This window comes from Acinonyx jubatus, chromosome D4 (genome assembly GCF_027475565.1).
Source record: "Acinonyx jubatus isolate Ajub_Pintada_27869175 chromosome D4, VMU_Ajub_asm_v1.0, whole genome shotgun sequence".
Taxonomy (NCBI): domain Eukaryota; kingdom Metazoa; phylum Chordata; class Mammalia; order Carnivora; family Felidae; genus Acinonyx; species Acinonyx jubatus.
This window is the reverse complement of record NC_069391.1, coordinates 87,925,187-87,946,533: the sequence shown is the minus strand read 5'-3', so window position 1 is coordinate 87,946,533 and position 21,347 is coordinate 87,925,187. Positions and strand designations below refer to the sequence as shown.

General features: G+C 47.5%; 1 protein-coding gene across 4 annotated transcripts in view; it reads left to right on the top strand.

The window, feature by feature from the left end:
* The window catches only part of LOC106985597 (contactin-associated protein-like 3), a 193,147-nt gene that overhangs the window by 33,313 nt on the left and 138,487 nt on the right, over positions 1–21,347 (top strand). For all 4 annotated transcript variants that reach the window (XM_053205346.1, XM_053205347.1, XM_053205345.1 and 1 more), the window contains one exon: positions 12,302–12,495. In XM_053205346.1, coding sequence (XP_053061321.1) covers positions 12,302–12,495 — 194 coding nt within the window. The remainder of the gene's footprint in view (positions 1–12,301; positions 12,496–21,347) is intronic.

Below are 21,347 nucleotides of genomic sequence, written 5' to 3'. Positions count from 1 at the left end.
TTCTCCCTTCCTTTGGTATTTCTAAGATCATAGTTTAAGTATAGCTTGAATTTTATTATGTCCTTAAAAATCAAGTGTGGGAACCCAGTAAGTGGACAAATAGACTGGAAGGACGGAGTAAGGACACAGTGAAGACTTTTGGTGAGTTTAGGGTGGGAGAGCATGCCCGCTGTTGACCTGACGACCACCTTCATGGCCGTTTACTATGAAGAAGCATCTCTGGCCAGATATTTACTCCTCCAGATAATTACAAAGCATAATTCATGATAATTTTTAGCATTCCAGTAAAAATATCTTCTCATTTGAAGCTAGGTTCCAATTAATAATTAAATGATCAGAGGCACCTGGGTGGCACAGTTGGTTAAGTGTCCAACCCTTGATGTCGGCTCAGGTCGTGATCTCACTGTTTGTGAGTCTGAGCCCCGAGTCGGGTCCTGTGCTAATGGCATGGTGCCTGCTTGACATTTTCTCTCCCCCTCTCTGCCCCTCCCCTTCTTGGGCTCACGTATGTCCTCTCTCTCTCTCTCTCTCTCTCTCTCTCTCAAAATAAATAAATAAACATTAAAAAAATAAATGATCAAATTTACTATTTTTGGTCTGGTGGTTACTCTAATAGCCAGCTCAACATCTAAACTTTCCAGTGGTTGCCCAAAGACTGTCAAAACTAAATAAGCACCATATTTAATTAGTTTAAAGAATCCCAGTGGGCCTGCGTATTGTGTTTCTGATTTGCATGGACAGAATATCTTTATGATTCAGGCCTCTTGTGCTGTCAGTATGGTGACACTGGGAAGTTTATAAACATTAGAAGGGAAAATCCTGATGTTTGAGATGAATTTATTTCTACTACATTTAATTAAGAAATTAATAACAGCATATGATAAGCAGCCTTTATAAAATGGTAAGTATAAAGCTTATTTATTATGTTCAGACCACTCTCTTTGCAAATTTAATTTTTTTAAGAGAGTGGCAATCAACTGACGAGGTTGTTGCTACTCTAATTGTACACAATGCACATTTCACTGACTGTTCCTTCATTTTACCATCTGATTTCATATGCATTCCTAAAATGAGACTGAGATACACAGTTTATCAATCAATATTCCTTCGGAAGGATTATCTGTGTATATTTTCTGTTAAAAGCCAGCATCCCAGATTCTTTCCTGCCATTTCCTTTGCCTTTGTAAATGCTGGAGAACGTGTTGGTTCACTTCAGTTTAGGGTATTATGATGCAAAATGTGAATTGTATAAAATGTGGATGATTATAATGATGATGATGATTCTTCATACATAGTAGTTTTAGCTTTTTTGAAACTTCTGTGCGTGATCTGCTGACGAAGATCTTGTTAGACTACCTGATTGTGTGACTAGTTTCCTTGGTCTGTGTTGTGGGACTTGGAGGTTTTAAAGAAGGTGGTCTTTCTTACCTTCCTAGTTTCTTATTTTGCATAGAAGTCATTGAGCTTTTACGACTTTGTATGAAAAATTAGAAATATCTGAAATATCATGGCCTCTTCCGGGAATTTTATATATAGCTGATCACTTTATGGAGTAGTAAGAATATGTATCTGCAAGTCAAAGGGGAGAGGGGTTCAATTCGAGGGGTTCAGAAAGCCATGACTCCTGACTCCTACGTAACCACATGTTTTTCAGTGTTTTCTTGTGGGTTCTCTAATGGAAGTGCCAGTCATTGTGGAGATAATGCTGAGTTAGTATCATCTCTCAACGTAAGACTAAGTGCTCCTGTAATTTATTTTTGAAATCTCTATTCGGGTTCCTTTAAAGTTCCCATTATGATGTCCAGAGTTGGGTTCCCGATGATACATTGCACAAAATGCCCACACTGATGCAATGCACGCTACTGTTTTATACAAAGGAACATAAATTGCCGAAAAGTTAGCATCCCCATGTGCCTGAATGTGTAATTTTTCAAAACTGATAGATTTTAAGAAGTAAATCATAGACACATACATTTATTCATGTACCTCCTCCAGAAAATTGATGCCATTAGATAAAAGTGTAAAGTCCTTGAAAATTGGGTCGGATCGTTCATATTGGCTGATTTTGTTTCCATCAATATTAAATTGAATATTTCCTAAAATTACAAGTTATCTAATATTTCTTATGCAAAATCAAGACTGCAGGAATCTGGCTGTATAATATAAATAAGAACATGCTTGACTTCATATCTGTCTTCTCAAAAATCTCCTAAAGACTCTTTGTACTCCCAAGTTCATGCAGACAAAAGTTAATTAACAAAAACAGCCCCTCCCCGCCAACTATGTTCTAGTAAGCCATGCTAGACTTGTACTCTGCATTTTGCTTGTGAAATAGCCTTCTGTGTTTTTCCAATTATTGTTACTCCGGGTGACCCTTCCTCCAGCTGGCTCAGTAGCACTGCAGAGGCTGTTTTCCAGCTCTGGACACCATGTTCTTTTCAGTCATGTGATCTGTAAGTGCAGGCGTGATGGTGAGATGCGTGGTCTTGCCGGAAGCTATTTGAAATTGACTAGGAAGAAACACGCACACACGCTGTCCTCCCTGTGTGTTCCCCTCAAATGCTTGCATGAACACTCACTTTGAGAGAGACGAGCTGCTCTGTTCCTCACCCGGATGCTGAACATCATGCGTTTTAATGCAGCAAGTCACGTCATTGGTGACAATGCAGTGAGATTGCTTTAAACTTAACTTTATTGGGACACCTGGTCAGTTAAGCGCCCAACTCTTGATTTCAGCTCAGGTCATGATCTCACACTTTGTGAGATCGAGCCCCGTGTCAGTCTTCACGCTGACAATGTGGTGTGGGACCTGCCTGGGACTGTCTCTCCCTCCCTCTCTCTCTGCCCCTCCCCCACTTGTTCTCTTTTTCTCTCTCTCAAAATAAATAAGCATTAAAAAAAATAAACTTAGGGGAACCTGGGTAGCTCCGTCGGTTAAGTGTCCGACTTCGGCTCAGGTCATGATCTCTCAGTCTGTGAATTCGAGCCCCGTGTCAGGGTCTGTGCTGACAGCTCGGAGCCTGCTTCTGATTCCATGTCTCCCTCTCTCTGTGCCCTTCCCGTTTGCACTCTGTCTCTCTCTCAAAAATAAGTAAACATTAAAAAATAAAAAAAATAAACAACTTTCTCAAAAACGGCATTTCAGGATACCACGTTAGTTGTTGCACACAGAAAGTCAGTGGGGGAAAACTGAACCGACTAGGTGTTTTCTTTTCTCTTTGAATTTTCCATCTTTCCCATATGGAGACATTGAGCCCATAAAATGCAGACTGCATTACTGGGCAGAGGCAGGAAAGATTTTTGCCTAATGATGCCAATACAATTCATGGCTGAGCATTTCAGAAACTGTTCTCAGATTTACAGTATTTATTTCTTGGTAATGAAGTTGAGTGACAAGTACAAGTTTATACCGTAGGTTTTAGCAAGATAAAGAAAACTGACTACATTAGGGAAAGTGCTTAGATATGCTTTCTTATAACATGGGGACTCCGATTACTTGAACTCTGCAATATTCTACACGGGACATGATGTAAAAGTCATTGGTTTTTAACAAAGAAATGTTTTTAAAAATTGAAAGAGTAAGTAAAGTGAAAATGTGTCAACTCCCGACATGCATCAAAATATTACCTCAGAAATGTTTGAGGCAAATCTCATAATAGTAAACTTTTCTGTCATGTTTTGTTTTTTTTTTTTTCATTAAATTACAGTTCCTGTATACTCCTCTTTTGTTCACAGGCCAGGAGGCTGATGGAACTGGCCGGTATTCCCAGATGAGAGACTGAGCAATTGCAGTGAAGGGTCTTGGACACCAGATTCTGAATTCTGTTTATCTGTCCTCCTTAAAAGTCTGTAGACCTAGTAGGACTAATACACATTCTCTTTTTAATTTTTTTTTAAAGTTTATTTATTTAGTTAGTTAGTTATCGGGAAAGTACGAGCAGGGGAGGGGCAGAGAGGGACGGAGAGAGAGAGAGACAGAGCACAAGCTGGGGAGAGGCAGAGAGAAAGGGAGACGCAAAACCCAAAGCAGGCTCCAGGCTCTGAGCTGTCAGCACAGAGCCTGACGTGGGGCTCCAACCCATGAACTGTGAGATCATGATCTGAGCCAAAGTCGACGCTTAACTGACTGAGCCACCCAGGCATCCCATGCACATTCTCTTTTTAAACCACAATTTATTTTCTTTCCCTTCCCTTCCCTTCCCTTCCCTTCCCTTCCCTTCCCTTCCCTTCTCTTTCTTTCCCCTCCCTCCCTTCCTCCTTCCTTCCTCCTCTCCTCTCCTCCCCTCCCCTCCCCTCCCCTCCCCTCCCCTCCTCTCTTCTCCTCTCCTTCCCAAAATAACTTTGCAGATGCACTGTGGATACTGAGTGCAATGGGCAGGCCAAACATAAGAGCATTGAGGCAAAATATGCCCATGTACTAAAGCACGGAGCGCTGTCTCTGGCCGTGCAGCTTTATTAAATCACAGCTTGTCTAAAATGCAAGATGGCAGCACGTGGGAAGAGAAGCCCGAACAGCAGGGTGTGTGCTGACCTTACTGTAGCGTTGTCACACGGACCACACACGGAGCTGCTCTGATCCTCCCGGAGCTCTCCTCAAGCTCCAGAGTCCCCAGGTTCCTGCCATGGAGTCTATGGTACTTGATGAGACAAACCAGAACAAACCCAGTGTTTTCCAGTGTTGCCAGTGACCTTCAGGGAGGCGGTGTTGTTGGTCCTTTTCTCTCCCAAGCAGCCCAAAATTATAGAATTACCCTAGGAGGAGGGAGTCCTCCCTCTCTTCCAGATTCAGTGGCCTCTGATGGGTGGGTGAGTGTCTCCTGGAGATGCTCAGATTTCTGAGCGTTTTTTCCTGCTCTTTTCAAGACCACGTTTGGGTGAGGACGGGCTCATGCCCTCCTGGAGCTGGATGGTGGGAGGGACACCCTCTGCTGTCTGCTAAGGGTGGGTTGTTGGCTCTTAACCCTGCGGGTTAGTTGGCATCCTCTCCCAAAGCCCGTGGTGGTTATACCTCGTGGCGCTTTCTTGGCAAGGCCGCACTCCCTGGGTCATCTGTCCCTTGAGGAATATACGTCCCATGTCACTTCCGGGCTCCCTGAGATCTGACCGTGAGTCTCACCTGGTTTCCAGCCTGAGCCCTCCATTACACGTTTAACTTGCTCTTGCCAAGTTGACCTTCTGTTCAGATCCAGTCGGGACTCTCATTTTAACTTCTGTGTCCCCTTTTGATGGCCAGTGGCGAATTCTGGGTCACCATGCCGAGGGGAAAAGAGCACCGCATGGTCTTGTCCTGGCAACTTAGGCCAGAAGTGACCTGTCACTTCCACTCGCGGCTTGTTGGCCAGAGTTGGTCATGTAGCCTTGCCCCCCCTGCAAGGGGCCTGGACTGCTGTCCTCCACATGCCCAGAAGGGAGAAAGCAGGCAACATTTGGCAAACAGTTAGTGACTGCATGGCCCCTACCAGCGCATCTCCCAGAATTCCAGCGGAAGCCAAGCCAAAGCCGGTCCTCTGCTCTTTGCTTATTCCTCTCCCTTTTCTTGGTCCACGGGCTTCATTCCCGAGCAAAGATGTCTGACTCACCTTGTGCAGCCACCTTCACTCGTCCTCCATTCCGGCTCTTTCCAAGGCCCCCGGTTCCCACCTTCTCTTCCTGTCCCACACCAACTCCTCACGCATTGGGGTTCCTATTTTTCTGAGTTGTTCTTTGCCCTCTTGGCTTCTCTGGGGCTCAGTGGTATAATGGTCACTGGCCACCAGGATTTGCTGGACAAAAAGAGTGAAAAAACACAGCAACTTAACTTTTCAGAGTTATTTGTGGTGTTTATAATCTGCATAGTAAGCGCCTCACGGCGGCCATCATTTTGCCATGAGAGTTTTCACTTTTCCAAGAGTCAGCAGTGCCTGTGACACACGGGGCAACTTCCCACATGGTGTGTGGCAGCCTTTCTAAGGGCTTATCACATTCTAAAATAGTTGTCCAGAAAATTCTAGTCTGGACTCTTTTCGAATAAATTCACTTTTTGTATCACTCATAATACGCAGAGAGGTTCATGTAAGTTATTTATTTAACAATACCTTTTTAAAACATTTATTTATTTTGAGAGAGAGAGAGTAGGAATGTGAGCGGGGGAAGGGCAGAGAGAGAGAGAGAGAGAGAGAGAGAGAGAGAGAGAGAGAGGGAGAGTGAATCCCAAGCAGGCTTTGCACTGTCAGCACAGAGCCCAATGTGGGGCTCCAACCCACGAGCCGTGAGGTCGTGACCTGAGCCGAAATCAAGAGCTGGACGCTTGGGACGCCTGGGTGGCTCAGTTGGTTAAGTGTCTGACTTCAGCTCAGGTCATGATTTCACGGTTCATGGGTTCAAGACCTGTGTCGCGTTCTGTGCTGACAGCTCAGCGCCTGGCGTCTGCTTCACATTCTGTGTCTCCCTCCCTCTCTCTGCCCCTTCCCTGCTCGTACTCTTTCTCTCTGTCTCTCATAAACGAATGTTAAAAAAAAAAAAAAGGAGTTGGACGCTTAACTGACTGAGCCACCCGGGCGTTCCAACAGTTATGTACCTTTGGCATATATTATGATGTCTTCGTTCACTGAACTTTTAATACGCATCATCCCTACAGAGCTGTATTTTGTCTGATCCCTTCACATGCTTCTCCAGGGTCTCCCATCCACCCACATTTAGCTGTATTGCCCCTTCTAGGGATTTCCTTTTTTTTTTTTTTTTTTCTTTTTTATTCTCTTCAGGACCCCTGGTAAAAGTGTACCTGCTAAGGTGACCTTCCTTTCTGCCAAAGTGGTCAGGTCCAATTAGCAATCTTTCGTGAGGCCCCTGGGATCCCTGGATGCCACGTTAAAATCAAGCACACGGGAGTCCTGAACGGCACGCGTCTCTTGTGACGCAGGAAGATCGTAGCCCGTGACAGAGGCTGATGGGACCTCTCGGTGGGCCCTGTGGTCAGCCGCTCTACAGCTCTGCAGAGACCTGCCCGGACTAGGGGCCGCCTGGGAGACGGTGATTCAGGGGCTCACTGTTCTCACGATTCTCGCAGCTCGGCTCTTTTCCTGTCGCCACGTTTCCTCTAAGGAAATCAAACGGGACAGGCTTTGCTCTGACGCATTCAAGGGCCCTCCTGCGCCCCCTCCCAAAGGGCTCCCCGTCAGCACCGGGTCTCCTCTTTTTCGCATTCATTAGAACACCCTATTTGGTAGAACAGGTAATCTGTACGTGACTCTTTTCATCCGAGGCTCTCACGGCGTGCTTACAGATGGTTACGAATTGAGCCGCACGACATCCTTAAAGGGAATGTAAGTTTTAGCGTCAGTGGCGTTTTTTCCCAGAGGCGTTTGGCGGACCGAGCGGCCACAAATGGGCGGATCATTGAGTGGCCTTGGTTTTATTTCTGAGCGTCTCACCCTTGTGTCTCCTGACATGATCCCGTACCGTATTTGATTTTTAGAAAAGGAGACAGAGCCTTAAGAAAAGCAGTGGAAATCCGTGAGGAGGGGGGAGCTCGGTGCCTGGACCCCTGCCCTCCCTGGCCGTCTGGACGCAGCAGAGGGAGGTGCTGCTGTTCCCGCTGGCCTCGAGGGTTGACTGCCCTCCTGTCTGTTCTGAACAACTCAGGGGGCCTCTGGAATGATGCCTTCACAGAATTAGGACACGTCCCAGACTTGCCACTCCTCGTAAACCTGGAGATTTCACGGGATATGAGGAGGCTCCGTCCCACATTTTATTCGGTCGTAAATGAGGGACTGATTACATGTTCAGACGGTTCGAGGCTTGCCGGGCAATTCTTGTTCTATTTCTCAGGTGAGAAATTAGCAGAATCCTCTCACAGTCTTGTCCGTGCCAAACTGCAAACAAGTAAGAACTGAAAAGCCTCACATCGACTCAGATCTGAGTGCTTCTCGAGGATATACGTTCCTGGAAAACCCGGTCAGGAACATACGTGAGCCCAGCAGAAGGAGACACGCCGTCTCCATAGATTTTTGTTTATTTTTCGCAGAAGGAGCCGCGGTAACGCACGCTCGGTGCCAGAGGGCATCGAGAGTTTTCCCCGGGGATGCAGCACACAGAGGGAGCTTCCGGGAGCCACACGTGGATGGTTCACTGGCCTCGCAGACAAATCTCAAACCGACCAGTGCGCCCTATTTTTATTTAACTGTGGACTTTGTTCACAAAACCATTACAGTCTACCTTTGCACTGCGTATAGCAACCTGGTTCACAAGTAGGCACCTGCGTGTGACTTTCCCCTTAGGGATGCACTTTTTGGGAAACGTCCCTCCCCACTCACCACCCCCCACCTCCTGCCTCCCCCACCCTCCCCCCTGCCCAAGAATGCAGGAAGCACTTCGGGAAGGGGATCCAGAAGGGGATCGGAGCACACCTAGGCAGACCCAGAGCGGGGTTTCTGTGCTGGCTCCTTCCTGAGAGCCCGAAACGCCCCGTGTAGGTAGCTGGGGTTGCTTCCTAAGGAATCCGAGCTGCAGCAAATGTGCTGAGACCCTCAGCAACGTCGGCAGGGTTGTGACACAGGCTTCAGCGTGTCGAGCCCCAGGATCTCTGAGTGGGAAGATCTGGGGGTATCTGCGTGCTGGCCCTTCTTTCCCAGGGGTACACTCTGGTGCCCTTCCCTGTCGCCCTGGGCCCTGCCCGGAACTCCGAGTAAAGCTTCTGTGAATTAGGATGTGTGCCAGGGAGCTAAGGACCCTCACAACCGGGTGAGATCCCATTTGAGACAATGGAATAATGACCTTGGGGGGAAGCTTCCTTTGGCAGTGGTCTCAACTTCACCACTTACTTGCTCGGCGTTTGGATGCCCTGAAGATGGGTGGGTGTGGTCACGTCAAGTTAACCCGCTTGACCTTTGCTCCCTTGGGTATCTCCCTGCTCTGGAATTCGTTGACACTTGAAGAAGGCACAAGCTTTTGCTTTTGGCCCCTGGGCGATGTTCTTCTCTGCGTAAAGCCAGCAGTTACGAGAGCGCGTGCCCCGTGGCCACCAGGAGCGGCGGTCACTGTCGTGATCAGTGGACAGAGTAATTAAGGCCCAGGTGAGCGTTTCCTGTTCAACCCTTCCTGTCCCCAAGGAATTGTCGCTGCCTGTGTCTGGGCTGACCTTAGGGGCAGGAAGCAATCATACAGGAGTAACCAGAGACCGGAACCTTCCAATAGATCGACATAAAATACAGTCTGGTTATTGGTAGACAGCCCACACTGCCTAACTGAGAAACTGCAGGGGTATTTTCTTAGAGGGGGTGGAGGGTGGGAAGGGGGCCCCAGCTTTAATGACACATCCTCACGGATGCTTAACACCTCCTCTGGCCGAGTCCTCCCTCCAGGCCGAACACACGCCTACCACGCTTTCCCTAGGAGTGAGAAAGCTGTTTGGCGATCCAGGCACTGGACCCTCATTCTGTGAAAGTTGGGCCCTCTGGATGTGTTTTCCATTGTACAAATTTGGACGCTTTGTTCCGCAAGGGCCTGAGGTGGGACAGAGGCAGGTGGTGGGGGGAAAAAGACAGTGCACGGTGCACACAGGAAGGAATGCATGGCAGCCCAAGTCATTACCCAGCAGCGATCTGGGGACGACCCGGGACGCTGTTCCCTGCTGAAAGTGAACTGCCCCATGGCACAGGGGGTCCTCAAGCTCTGTTCCTTTATCAAGTACCTAGTTAATCACATAGCTTAATTTGCATACTGGTAGCATCGGAAATGTTCAGGGTCTGTTACCTGTAGGGAATGGGTAGGCATTGAAGGCTGCTTGGCATGTGGGAGAGGCTGGGCCAGGGCAACATGCTGGAAACATCCCCGTCTGTTTATTCCCTGTGCTTTTCTCTGGTACCATCCTAATGGTATTTCCTGGCTTCAAGAGAGACGAAAAATGACACAGAAAGATCACGAAATGCAAAAAAGGGTATCGTTAGTACCTTCTTTAGAACTTTAATACCAACCAGCCTAAGCTGGGAGACAGGACGTTATGTAGTTTCTTAGAGGTTTGAACTGATTCATATAAAATTTCCAGCGTGGCATCTCCCACTTAAGATGATCAGCTAAATGGCAACCCCTAGGTTTTAACTTTATTTTTGTGACAACCGTAAAACCACCCACAGTGGCAGAGTAGTGTCCCCAGGACTGTTAGTTAGTTCTCAGCTGGAATCCAGAAGGAGGGTGGCTCAGTTGGTGAAGCATCAGGCTCTTATTTTCTGCCTAGGTCATGATCTCATGGTTCATGGGTTCGAGCCCCGAGTCAGGCTCCACACTGTTAACACAGAGATTGGGATTGTCTCTCTCCCTGTCTCTCTCTGCCATTACCCCGCTATCTCTCTCTCAAAATGAGTAAGTACACTTAAAAACAATTTGTAGAATCTGGAAGGACTTCCATTTCTCAACTTAGTGGGACCCTTGGACAAAGCAGTAGAAATGTAGGTGTGCTGGATGACAGCCAGGCCTGTCATTCGAGACAAGGGAAGACTGAGAAACTGTCCCAGGTTGGAGGACACGGTCCCTAAATAGGATCCTGGTGCAGACACAGGGAGTTAATGGGAAAACTGGAGAAACCAAAATAAAGTTCATCCTTGTAATTGCTGTTGTACCCATGGAGATATCTTAGTTTTAATGTTTGTTTATTTTGAAAGACAGCGAGCATGTGTGGGGAGGGACAGAGAGAGAGGGACAGCGAGAGAATCCCAAGCAGGCTCCGCACTGTCAGCACAGAGCCCGATGCAGGGCTCGATCCCGTGAACCCTGAGATCACGACCTGAGCCAAAATCAAGAGCCGCCCGGGCGCCCCTGTAAATCTCTTAGTTTTGATAAAAGTGCCATGATGGTGTAAGGTGTTAACTGTCGGGGAAATTGAGTAAAAAGCAAACAGGAATCCCCTGTACCACGTTTGTGGCTCTTTTGTCCATGGGAAATTCTTTCAGAATGAGAAGTTCAGAACTGCATTACAGAACAACCGAAATCGCAGCGTATTTAGGATTCTGAGTCCAAGGAGAAGGCATTGCGCCTGTGGTACGTCGAGAGGAAAATGTGCAGTATTTGAGCAAAGATTCACGGCAGGAAAACGGGCAGATCTGAGAAAGGATCTGGGCTCTAAAGAACTTGGAAGCTTTAGACTTGGCTAAAAGGTTGTACGCCGAGTGCTGCTCGTGGAAGGTGCGGGGAAGAAGCACACGCGCTCACCTCCTGGTGGTCCCCCCACACCCCGATGCAAGCGCCCCGCTTCTGTTCCCCTCCGAGTGCCACGCGACCACGTCACGCCCCTCCTGACACACAGCCAGTCCTGGTGGCGCTAGCATCCCGAGCGTGGATGTCAATCAGCGCTCCTGATGAGAAGACAGTAACTGTTGTCTAACGCATTAGACCTTATCATGAGGACCCCAAGTCAGGTGTCAGAACAGTGGGGCAAAATAAAAAACAAACCACTTTTGTCCTATTAGGGATGGTTTCCATCCCACGTGTCTTCTAGACATGGATAAGTAGCAAAATATGAATTCCGGAATGCATCTCGAAGACCCAAACACGTCAGCCTTACGCCTTCGGGTAGTTCTAATTTTTCTGTTTCTCATCGGCACCGGACAAAGCCGAGCACCGTGATTCCTGTTCTGCACCTGTTGTCTGGAAACCTGAGAAAGTCCTTGCCTGTCACTCGCTCTGGGCTCTCCCTGCACCTCCCTGCTGCCTCTCAGGGCTCTCCCTCCCTGCACAGAGAAACCTTCACCTCCTCCCCCTGCCACGCTGCTTTTCAAATCGTTCTTTGAAACGTCTGTTTCTTGCGTGAATCTGTGAGCATATCGAGTGTAGGACTGTGCCCTCGCCCCTTTCCTTTTTCCAATATGTAATACTGTACTTGTTCACGTTGGCATTCCAGAATTAAGTCTCTCTAGTTCTATCATGGTCTAAATAGTTTCCTTTAGGTCCAGCCAAGGGTAGGTCATACATAAAGTAAAGTAACACCCTTCTGAGTGTTGACGTGGCAGGTTCAACCATCCACCCGTTGCGTTAAGCACTTTCACTTTATTGGGAACCACCGGGGTCTTAGGGGTTATGAGCCAGAAACCAAAGTAATTTATGTAGGATTCATCTATTTACTTAACCCATGGTTTTGAGTCTGTGTTTGTGTGTGTGTGTGTGTGTGTGTGTGTGTGTGTGTGTGTAATTAAGAGCAGTTATATGTTCCAGAATTTGAAACTGTGATTTTCATAAATTTTATTTATGATCCCTTTCTTATAGGATAGTATAGATCCCAAAGATTTCTTTCCCCTTACTGGTTTTTTTTTCCTGTTTCTATTTCCACTAAAAGGGGCTGGTGGCTGGTCTCCACGCGTGTCAGATAAATACCAGTGGCTGCAGATTGACCTCGGAGAGAGAATGGAGGTCACAGCTGTGGCCACCCAGGGAGGATACGGGAGCTCCGACTGGGTGACCAGCTACGTCCTTATGTTCAGTGATGGCGGGAGGAACTGGAAGCTGTATCGGCGAGAAGAAAGCATCTCGGTATGTTCCTTCCCTGCGAGTGGGTCTGTCAGAGCATGAATTATGCCAATTACTGCCTGTTGCTGCAAATCTGTTGGATCAAGTATAGAATGGAGCCTCCTAAATTACTCGAAAAGTGTTTCCGAGTGACTGTAAGACACATGTGGCATTTTAAAATGTGCTGCCCATGTATAATTTATGAAATAAGTAAAAGTAAAACAATTTTGTAATGTAGTGAAATATTGAAAATGTCTTCCTATGATTCCTTAACATAGTGTGAAATCTAAGGAGTAAAGCCACATACAACCTACTATATTTTTTGTTCCAGAACCCAGTGGCTGGTGTTGCCTTGGCGTTGTTCAATTAAGTAAATTCATTCTTCTGTGTCCTCCGATTAAGTGAGATTTCTGGAAAACCCCAAACATTTAAAAATAGGTGTAATGGAGAGTCTCCCTATGGACGGCATGTTGGGGGACACAAATCCGCCTCCAACAGGAAATTGTGTACTTGGGTGGCCCCTTGTAATTCATGGGAGCTAGATCTCTGGGATTCTTTGGAATCGTGATTATTTTGCATCTGTGACATAGTTTCGACCTCTGATTACATATCGTGTTTCTTTTGGAAGAATTAAATTTTGCCTGCCTTTTAAAAAATATTTAAATATTAATTTTAAGAGAGAGGGTGTGTGTGCATGCATGAGCGGAGAGGGAGGGAGGAAGAGAGAGAGAGAGAGAGAGAGAGAGAGAGAGAGAGAGGGAGAGAGAGAGAGAGTTTCAAGCAGGCTCTGTGCTGTCAGTGCAGAGCCCAGTCTGGGGCTCAGTTTCACAAACTGTGAGTGAGATCATGACCTGAGCCGAGATCAAGAGTCGGACGCTCAGCTGACTGAGCCAGCCAGGAGCCCCTTGCCTGACTTTTTGACTATGACACTATGTGAAATTTATTATCTAATTAGCATTTGTGGTTTTTAACATTTATTTATTTTTGAGACAGAGCATGAACGGGGGAGGGTCAGAGAGAGGGAGACACAGAATCCGAAACGGGCTCCAGGCTCTGAGCCGTCAGCACAGAGCCTGACGCGGGGCTCGAACTCACAGACCGCGAGATCGCGACCTGAGCCGAAGTCAGACGCTTAACCGACTGAGCCACCCAGGCGCCCCAGCATTTGTGTTTTTAAATCATAGTCTGCCCTGAATGAGAAGCTCAGTGTGCACAGTGTTTGCACTTGGCTGGTGGGGCGGCTGATGGGGGGGGGGGGGGTGTGGCCTGTGGGAGATGTGTCAGGTGGAGAAGGACTTACTCTTTTCTTGTTACTAAAAATGCAGTTTAGATGCTTGCCAGGGGCTAGGGGAACAGAGGAATGGAGAGTCAGCGTGGAGTGGGGACAGTTGCAGTTGAGAAGATGAAAAGTTCTGGAGATGCACGGTGGGGACGGCTGCACAACAGTGCGAATGTTAATGCCAGAGAAATGCACACTTAAAAGTGGCCAAAGTGGTAAATTTTATATCGAGACTATATACCCACAATAAAAAATATACAGCTTAGTTTCCATTTAATTTAGGCTAAGGATATTATGTAACTTTTTAAAAAACATACATCTTTTAAATATTTATTTTGAAAAAAAATTTTGACGTTTATTCACTTTTTTGAGAGAGAGAGAGAGACAGACTGTGAGCAAGGAAGGGGCAGAGAGAGGGAGACACAGAATCCGAAGCAGGCTCCAGGCTCTGAGCTGTCAGCACAGAGCCCAGTGTGGGGCTCGAACCAATGAACTGTGAGATCATGACCTGAGCTGAAGTGGGACATTTAACCAACCGAGCCACCCAGGTGCCCCTTTAATGTTTATTTTTGAGAGAGAGAGCGAGAGCTAGTGTGTGTGCAAGCAGGGGAGGGGCGGCGAGGGAGGGAGACAGAGGATCCGAAGCAGGCTTCAGGCTGTCAGTGCACAGAGCCCAACTTGGGGCTCCACACGGGGCTGGAACCCACAAACCATGAGATCATGACCTGAGCCGAAGTCGGTCCCTTAACCGACTGAGCCACCCAGGAGCCCTGCATATTATGTAATGCTTAAAAATTTTTTCTCATCATAGTAGGAGGAAAAGCATCATCCAGGAAGCGGCCACTTGTTAGCACGTGACTTACCTCTAACACTAACAAACAACACAATGACAATATTCCCCTCATTTGTCCCTAAATTGCCCCCATTTGCACTTCCTTAGAACTCTGTTACTCAGTATAACTTCATAGATCATGGCCTATTTAGTTTTTTATCTCTGGACCTCTTGCTAGTTCACCAATAAATGCTGATGTAAACTGAATTAAGAAGAACTGGCCAGGTGTCTTAACAGGAGGTAAAACAGACTAGGAGAGGATTTGGGGTTTCAGGGCTGGCTGACTTCCCAAACCAGCAGTTGCCAAGTGTGTGATCAGAAGTAGATATTGAGGTCGAGTTAATTCTTAGAACAGCAGGTCCAAAGCAGGGTTAAGATAAACATTAATTAAGAATGAGTGACAGTCAGGGGCGCCTGGGTTGGCTCCGCTGGTTGAGCATCTGACTTGTTTTCAGCTCAGGTCATGATCCCAGGGTTGTGGGATTAAGCCCTGTGTCGGGGTCTGTGCTGAGGGTGGAAGTCTGCTTAGGATTCTCTCTCCCTCTCTCTCTGTCTCTCCCTCTCCCTCTCTCTCTCTGTCCCTCCCTCTGCCCTCATCCCCACTTTCTCTTTCTTACAAAAAAGAACGAGTAACAGTTAAAACTTAACGAAGCATCTACTTATATAGAGAACTTTTATTCAAAATTAAGTCTTGGTTTTGGAAATCAGGTAACTGATAGTGCATGCTTAGTTTTTATTTCAAGTTTTTAAAGTTTATTTATTTATTTTGAGAGAGAGAGAGAGAGAAAGAGAGAGCACGCACGGGAGGGGCAGAGAGAGAGAGAGAGAGAGAGAGAGAGAATGAGAATACCAAGCAGGCTCCACACTGTTAGCGCAGAACCTGATACAGGGCTCCAACTCCCGAACGTGAGGTCAAGACCTGAGCGGAAATCAAGAGTTGGACGCGTAACCGACTGAGCCACCCCGGCGCCACTGATGTCAAATTTTTGTTTACATTCTAGTTAGTTAACATATATGATAAAACTGGTTTCATGTGTAGAGTTTAGTGCACGCCTGTTCTTAGTCGCGCTAACTATGGCTCATGTTTTTTACCCACATCCCACTCTGATACATGGCTGAGAAATTGTGACAGTTCCTGTGTTTCGGCTCAGCAGCTCGGGGGCAACCATCTCCAAGCGTCACCATCTGGCACTTTGCTTCGAGGAGCCCAGGGGAGGTGGGGGCAGGGATAGTGGCCTTACCGATCGGAGACCACGCAGGGGAGCGCCCCTCGGTCCTGCGCCCATCACACAGTAAGGACTGGTGTGGTGGCCTACCTCCCCGTCCTGGGGAGCTAAAGACCCGCCTTCCTCCTCTGCATCCCCAGAACTTCATGGTGCCTGGCCCCCAGCAGAAAGCTGGGACGCATTCGCTAGATGCGTGTGTGCGTGCGTGCGTGAGGTCTCCCTTCCGGCAGGAAGTCGCTCTTGAGTGACTGCTGTGCTCGAAAGCCCTTCGTCTCAGCGCAGGGGTCTCTGACGCTCGGCTGCAAAGATTTCTTCTGCGTCTTGATCTCCGTTAGGAAAGGTGGCTCATCCTTGCCTTCTTTTAGTCCGTCACCGCGTCTTAAGTGGATTCGTTTCCTGCTCTGGGCCCGACTCTCTATACAGTTGACTCTGACAGCGGGACGCCCCACGGGGCGATCATTACGAGATTATATGTACAGTTTCTGGAAAAAGATGAGGCCGACTTGGCTGCTCTCTGGCCCTCTCACTAGAGTCAGCGGCTCTTAATGACAACGGAGGCTCGACCCCTCCGTCAGGGTGTGGTTTTCATTACGGATCGCTGACCTTAATTGGAGAGTGAATTTGAGAGTCTAAACAAAATTCCCTTGAAAGGTTTACACTCTTCATCAGCGACACTTTGTTGTTTTCTTGGTTTCGTGCTGCCAGTGGAGGAAGTTACCGTGCCCATTGTGGCCCGATGCAAGGCAGAGCTGTGACGTCACGGTTTCTGCAGGTCTGAAGTTGGGGTGTAACCGGCAGGGTCTTCTGTGTAGGGGGTGGGAAGGGCTGGAGAGATCCCGATGACCCCCCTCAGGTTGTGCAACTCACTGGGGGGGGGGGACTCACAGGACCAGTGTGTAGTCATAAAACTGATGTTGAGAGGACACAGAGCAAAATCAGGAGAGAAGGAAGGTGCTTGGGGCACAGCCCGTGGCAAACCAGTCATAAGCCCCCACGAGTCCTCTCCACGTGGACACCCATAGAACATGCTTCATTCCTCCTCAAGAAAGTTCTGGCAATCTGTGTGAGGTGTTGCAACCGTGGAAACTCATCAGATGCTCAACAGCTGGGGTATTTTGGGGGGGGCTGGTCGCATAGGCACCCTCCGCCTTGTGAGACCCCCTACAAGGACGACGGTGTTGAGTATAAACTATACCGTTTGCACAAACGTCAGGCACAGTGAGCTGCTCTCATCATGAGGGTCTTGGGAACGGGCCAGCCTTGTGATTCGAACCAGTCCAGGTGATTTGAGAGTCCAGCCACACTGTAAGGAGGGGGTTCGGTGGTCTCTGTCTTGGCTGTACCCGAGAGCCTTCCCTGCCCCTCGCCTTCCCTGGGTTTGCTCCTGGCATTTATTTCCCCGTACAGAAGGGCGGGTTCAGAAGTCTGTGGACGTGCTGTGACTTGCCTGGCTCTGCCGAGGGGCCGTCGGGGAATGCGAGTCTGTGGTCGTCGGAAGAGCCCATGCCACCAGCCGGCTCCACCTGCCCCGCACTAGTGACCAAAAGCCCTGGACGGTGGGTGGAGCCATGTAAGGACCTAGTGGCCACCCACATGGGACGGCCGTGTTATCAAATTTCCTGTTCTTCGTCTCTCTCTCCTTGAGCCTTGCCTTTCTTGTATCTCTCTCTGCTTTTCTCTCCTTATCATCACATCTTTCTTCTCCTGTCCTCTCCTTCTCTACGAGAGAGGGCCCAGATGACTCTAGGCCCCACATCGCCACCTGTGGCACACAGACCATCGGTATCACCTAGGATCTCGATAGAAAATGGAATCTCAGGGGGACTGGATCTGGCCTACTAAATCCGAATCTGCATTTAAAGAAGATTCTCAGGGGATCCCAGAAGTGCTGACTGAGATGACCAAGGACACCTGTACATGCCTGGCTCACAGGGGGTCATGCCCCTGCTGGAGGACACAGGTGTCCCACGCAGTGTCAGCCTGATCAGGCGATCCTCCCTGCAGGAACCTCGCTCTGTTGTCCTGTGGCTGGAGAACACCCTCTTTCTCCCCAGCTGTCACCAACCTCGTGGGACACAAGCCCGGAGTGTCTTCTCGTTGCTTTTATTGACGAATAACAACCAAGTGCTTAAAGTTAGTTCCGTCTTTGAGAACTATATTATTTCTTGAATCTGTACATTTTGCATTAATTAGGACTTCATTCTTTCCGTTTTGAACTCATCAGAACTCAAATTCAACGATTAGATCCCGTGGGAACTCAAGGCTGGGTTGTTAACTCTGAACGCATTGATAACTTACAATTCAAGTGTATGTTTCTTCCCTATGCAGGACGTTTGTGTGAAAAAGGAATTCTTCTAAGAGCAGACTGGTAAACTGTATTTGAAAAAAAAAAAAAAGAAATTATTTGATATAAACATAGGATCTAGTATAACTAATTCTATTGAATAGATTCCTTTTTCCTTGAAAAAATGTGTATCAGTAGGTCCACAGCTGAAAATAAAATCGAAACAGCCAACCATTTGAAACTTTAGTCTACTTTCGGTAATTTATAACCTAAGCGAAGTAGAAAAATGTAGACTAATTAGTGAGGCTAATTAATATTGTATTGAAAGACATGACAACCTTACAGTGCCCTACAAGAGCGACAGAGGTGACCCCAAGGATTTAGGGTGGGAGAAATGACAGGGAAATATTGGAAGCAAGACAGGTGGCATGAGGGGGTGTTCATTGTATCTGCAGTGGTTTATCTGTTGGGGGGAAGGAGCTTAGGTACAGATAACAAAATATTCACCCTGTTAAGTCCGGATCACAGGTACATGTGTGTATGGGTATGTTTGACATATTGCATAAATAAAAAAAATAATAAAAAATAAAGAACCGTGACTGCTTGGTATAAAAAGAAAGATCATGTGACCCATATGTGATTTCAGAATAGAGAGGGATAAGAACCGCGTCAAATTATCGTAGGAACGACTTGAATCAGAAATAAGGAAGAGTGTTTCGTGTGCAGGGAGGTAATCACTGTGCTATATGGGAAGCTTTGCTGGGAGCAGAAGTGGAAATTCACCTGATCGAGGCTCATATTAATTCAGTCATTTAAATACGTGTTGGTTTATCTCAGGTCTAGGTTAATACATTTATCATGGAGTTCATGACTCCACAAGTCCAAGCCTCACATCACACGGGATGTTGCAGAAAGGGTCTGCAGGTCTGCAGGGTCCGACGTGAGGCCCCGGCCAACCACAGCCGTGCCCGCCACTGCCAAGTTCGGCTCTGAGACCGATTGGCTTTCAGCAGAAGGACCAGGAGTAACGTTTCAGTGATTCTGTTATCGATCACCTCCATCCTCAGCCGTGTGGGGGACGTGGCTGTCTCCTTCTTAACCAGCCACCTCCTCACGTTCAGCATATTGGCCACCACGGCAGTGACTTTGTACGGATGGTACTTTGCTGATTGCGCTTACCACTGTGGGCCACAATCGGATTTCCTATGCGTGGCTCCCCCTCCTGGGCGCTGAGAGCCATTCGGTCAGGGATTGATCTCCCCAGAGGCCCAGGCGTATTATGGTGTCTCAGTAAAGGGCTGTTGGATTGAATTAAGGAAAAGTTGCTGTTCTCAATAGACCTCCGCCACATGGGTAGTCAACGCATCTCGAAACCTTAGCCAACCGTGTGATGCTGCTTCCGCAGCAGGAGGCTTTTGGTGCCACATCTGAGTGTAAGAAGTTTAACATTGCTTCCCCACGAGGTTGTACGAGGATGATGTCCTGTTGAACCTAAGGTGGTCCCGTCTGCCTTTAACTGCAGGGGTCAGTGACAAGATAAATGCTGGATTCGATCTGCGGAAAACTCTCCGAGCAGCTGGAAAGGTTGAGGCAGAGAAGTGAATGAGCCTTCTGAGCTTAAAGCGCAAAGTAACCAAGGGCTCCCCAGAGGCGGGGTGTCCTGTAACAACTGCTTTTTGTCCGAGTTCCCTGCTCTCTGTGCAGAATATCCTTCCTTCTCTGTCACTGACAACCTCCCGCAACCGGAAAAGCTTCACTGTGTACGGAAATTGCTTAGACGCTCCCTTCTTTTTCATTTCTCACATATTCCTCTCTTCGACTATATTTACCCATCTCGTGCCTATTTCACATCAGTTCTGGAGTCAGGGACTAAGGCTTATTTATCTCTGTATCCTTTGTACCTACTTCACCGCTTGGTACAAGTAATGTTTGGGCTTATTAGAATTGCCACACGTTATCACCTTGGGAGGGAGGGAAGTAGAATCTTAAATATGTAGCAAGACGAATAGGAAATCCGGAGACATGTTACAAATTGCACCTTTACTCTGAATATAACCAAGCGGTTGTGTGTAGCAACCCGTGGAAATTAGGATAGACTTTATGAAAAAGGTGCATTGTAAACCATAATGTGAATGGAGTACGGCAGAGTCATGGGGGAGATAGCTTGAAAAGTAGGATTATTTATTCATTGAAAGAGCGCAGAAGTGCTCTTTTTAGTCTTATGCAAGAAAGGCGCATGGTGGAAAAATGAAATTCTTAGCAGAAAAGCTTCTCCAGCAGCACGGTCATTGAAAGGAAATGGTGCTGAGCCACGTCCCCGGGGGCGGGGGGGGGGGGGCGAGGGGAGGGAAGCAGGGGAGTTCAGGGAGCATTTCCATCAGGATCTCCTGTTGCAACTCGGGCAGCTCAGCTTCAGAGGAGGTACTAACGCTTGGTCTCCTTTGCAGTGGCAGTCAACTCTACACATTCTGCAGCTTGCACACATGCTGTAGTTACACAGATGCGGAAGTATGGTGTGCACTTTGGTCTCTCTGTGGAGGATTTCCTGGGCCTGCCATTTTGGCATAAAAGATTCAAAAGTGGCTTCGTGCCAGACGGGGTCTCAAAACTCTGAGATGATGAGAATTTCTGATTGGCAATCCTCATACTTTCCGAGCAGAAGATCGGGGCGTCAGTTGAGAAGCTGGATGTCCTCCAGATATGTTTAAAGGCCTCAGACTGAGGGAAAGAGCGGGGTAGACCAGGGGTCTGCAGACTTTTTCCGTAAAGTTTTCAGCAAATATTTTCAGCATTGTAGACCGTACAGTCGCTGTCGTGGCCACTTAACTCTTCTGTTGTGTGACAACAGCCACAGGCGTTAGGTAAATGAACAGGTGTGGCTGTGTTGTGATAAAACTTTATTTACACAAACACGCAAGCAGCTGCATTTGACCCTGGCCTCCAGGTTGCTCGATCCCTGGTGTAGTTCATTTTCCGTCTGTTGGAGGTGTGAGGTAGGGATATGGCTTCATTTATTTTTTTCAAATGGCTACCTCGTTATTCCAGTATCATTTATTGCACAGCATTAAGTAGGAAATAGTATTGACACTGATGTAAAAGAGGTGCCTGTTCACCAATCTGAAATAGATCAGTGCTTTGCAACATTTCTGTGATGAGGAATCACAGGGTGATGAGGATTCCTATGGGTGAGTTGTCTTCACGAACGGGTTGGGTTACTCTCCTAGAAAGTAGTCTTTCCCCTTATTTTTTGTTCAT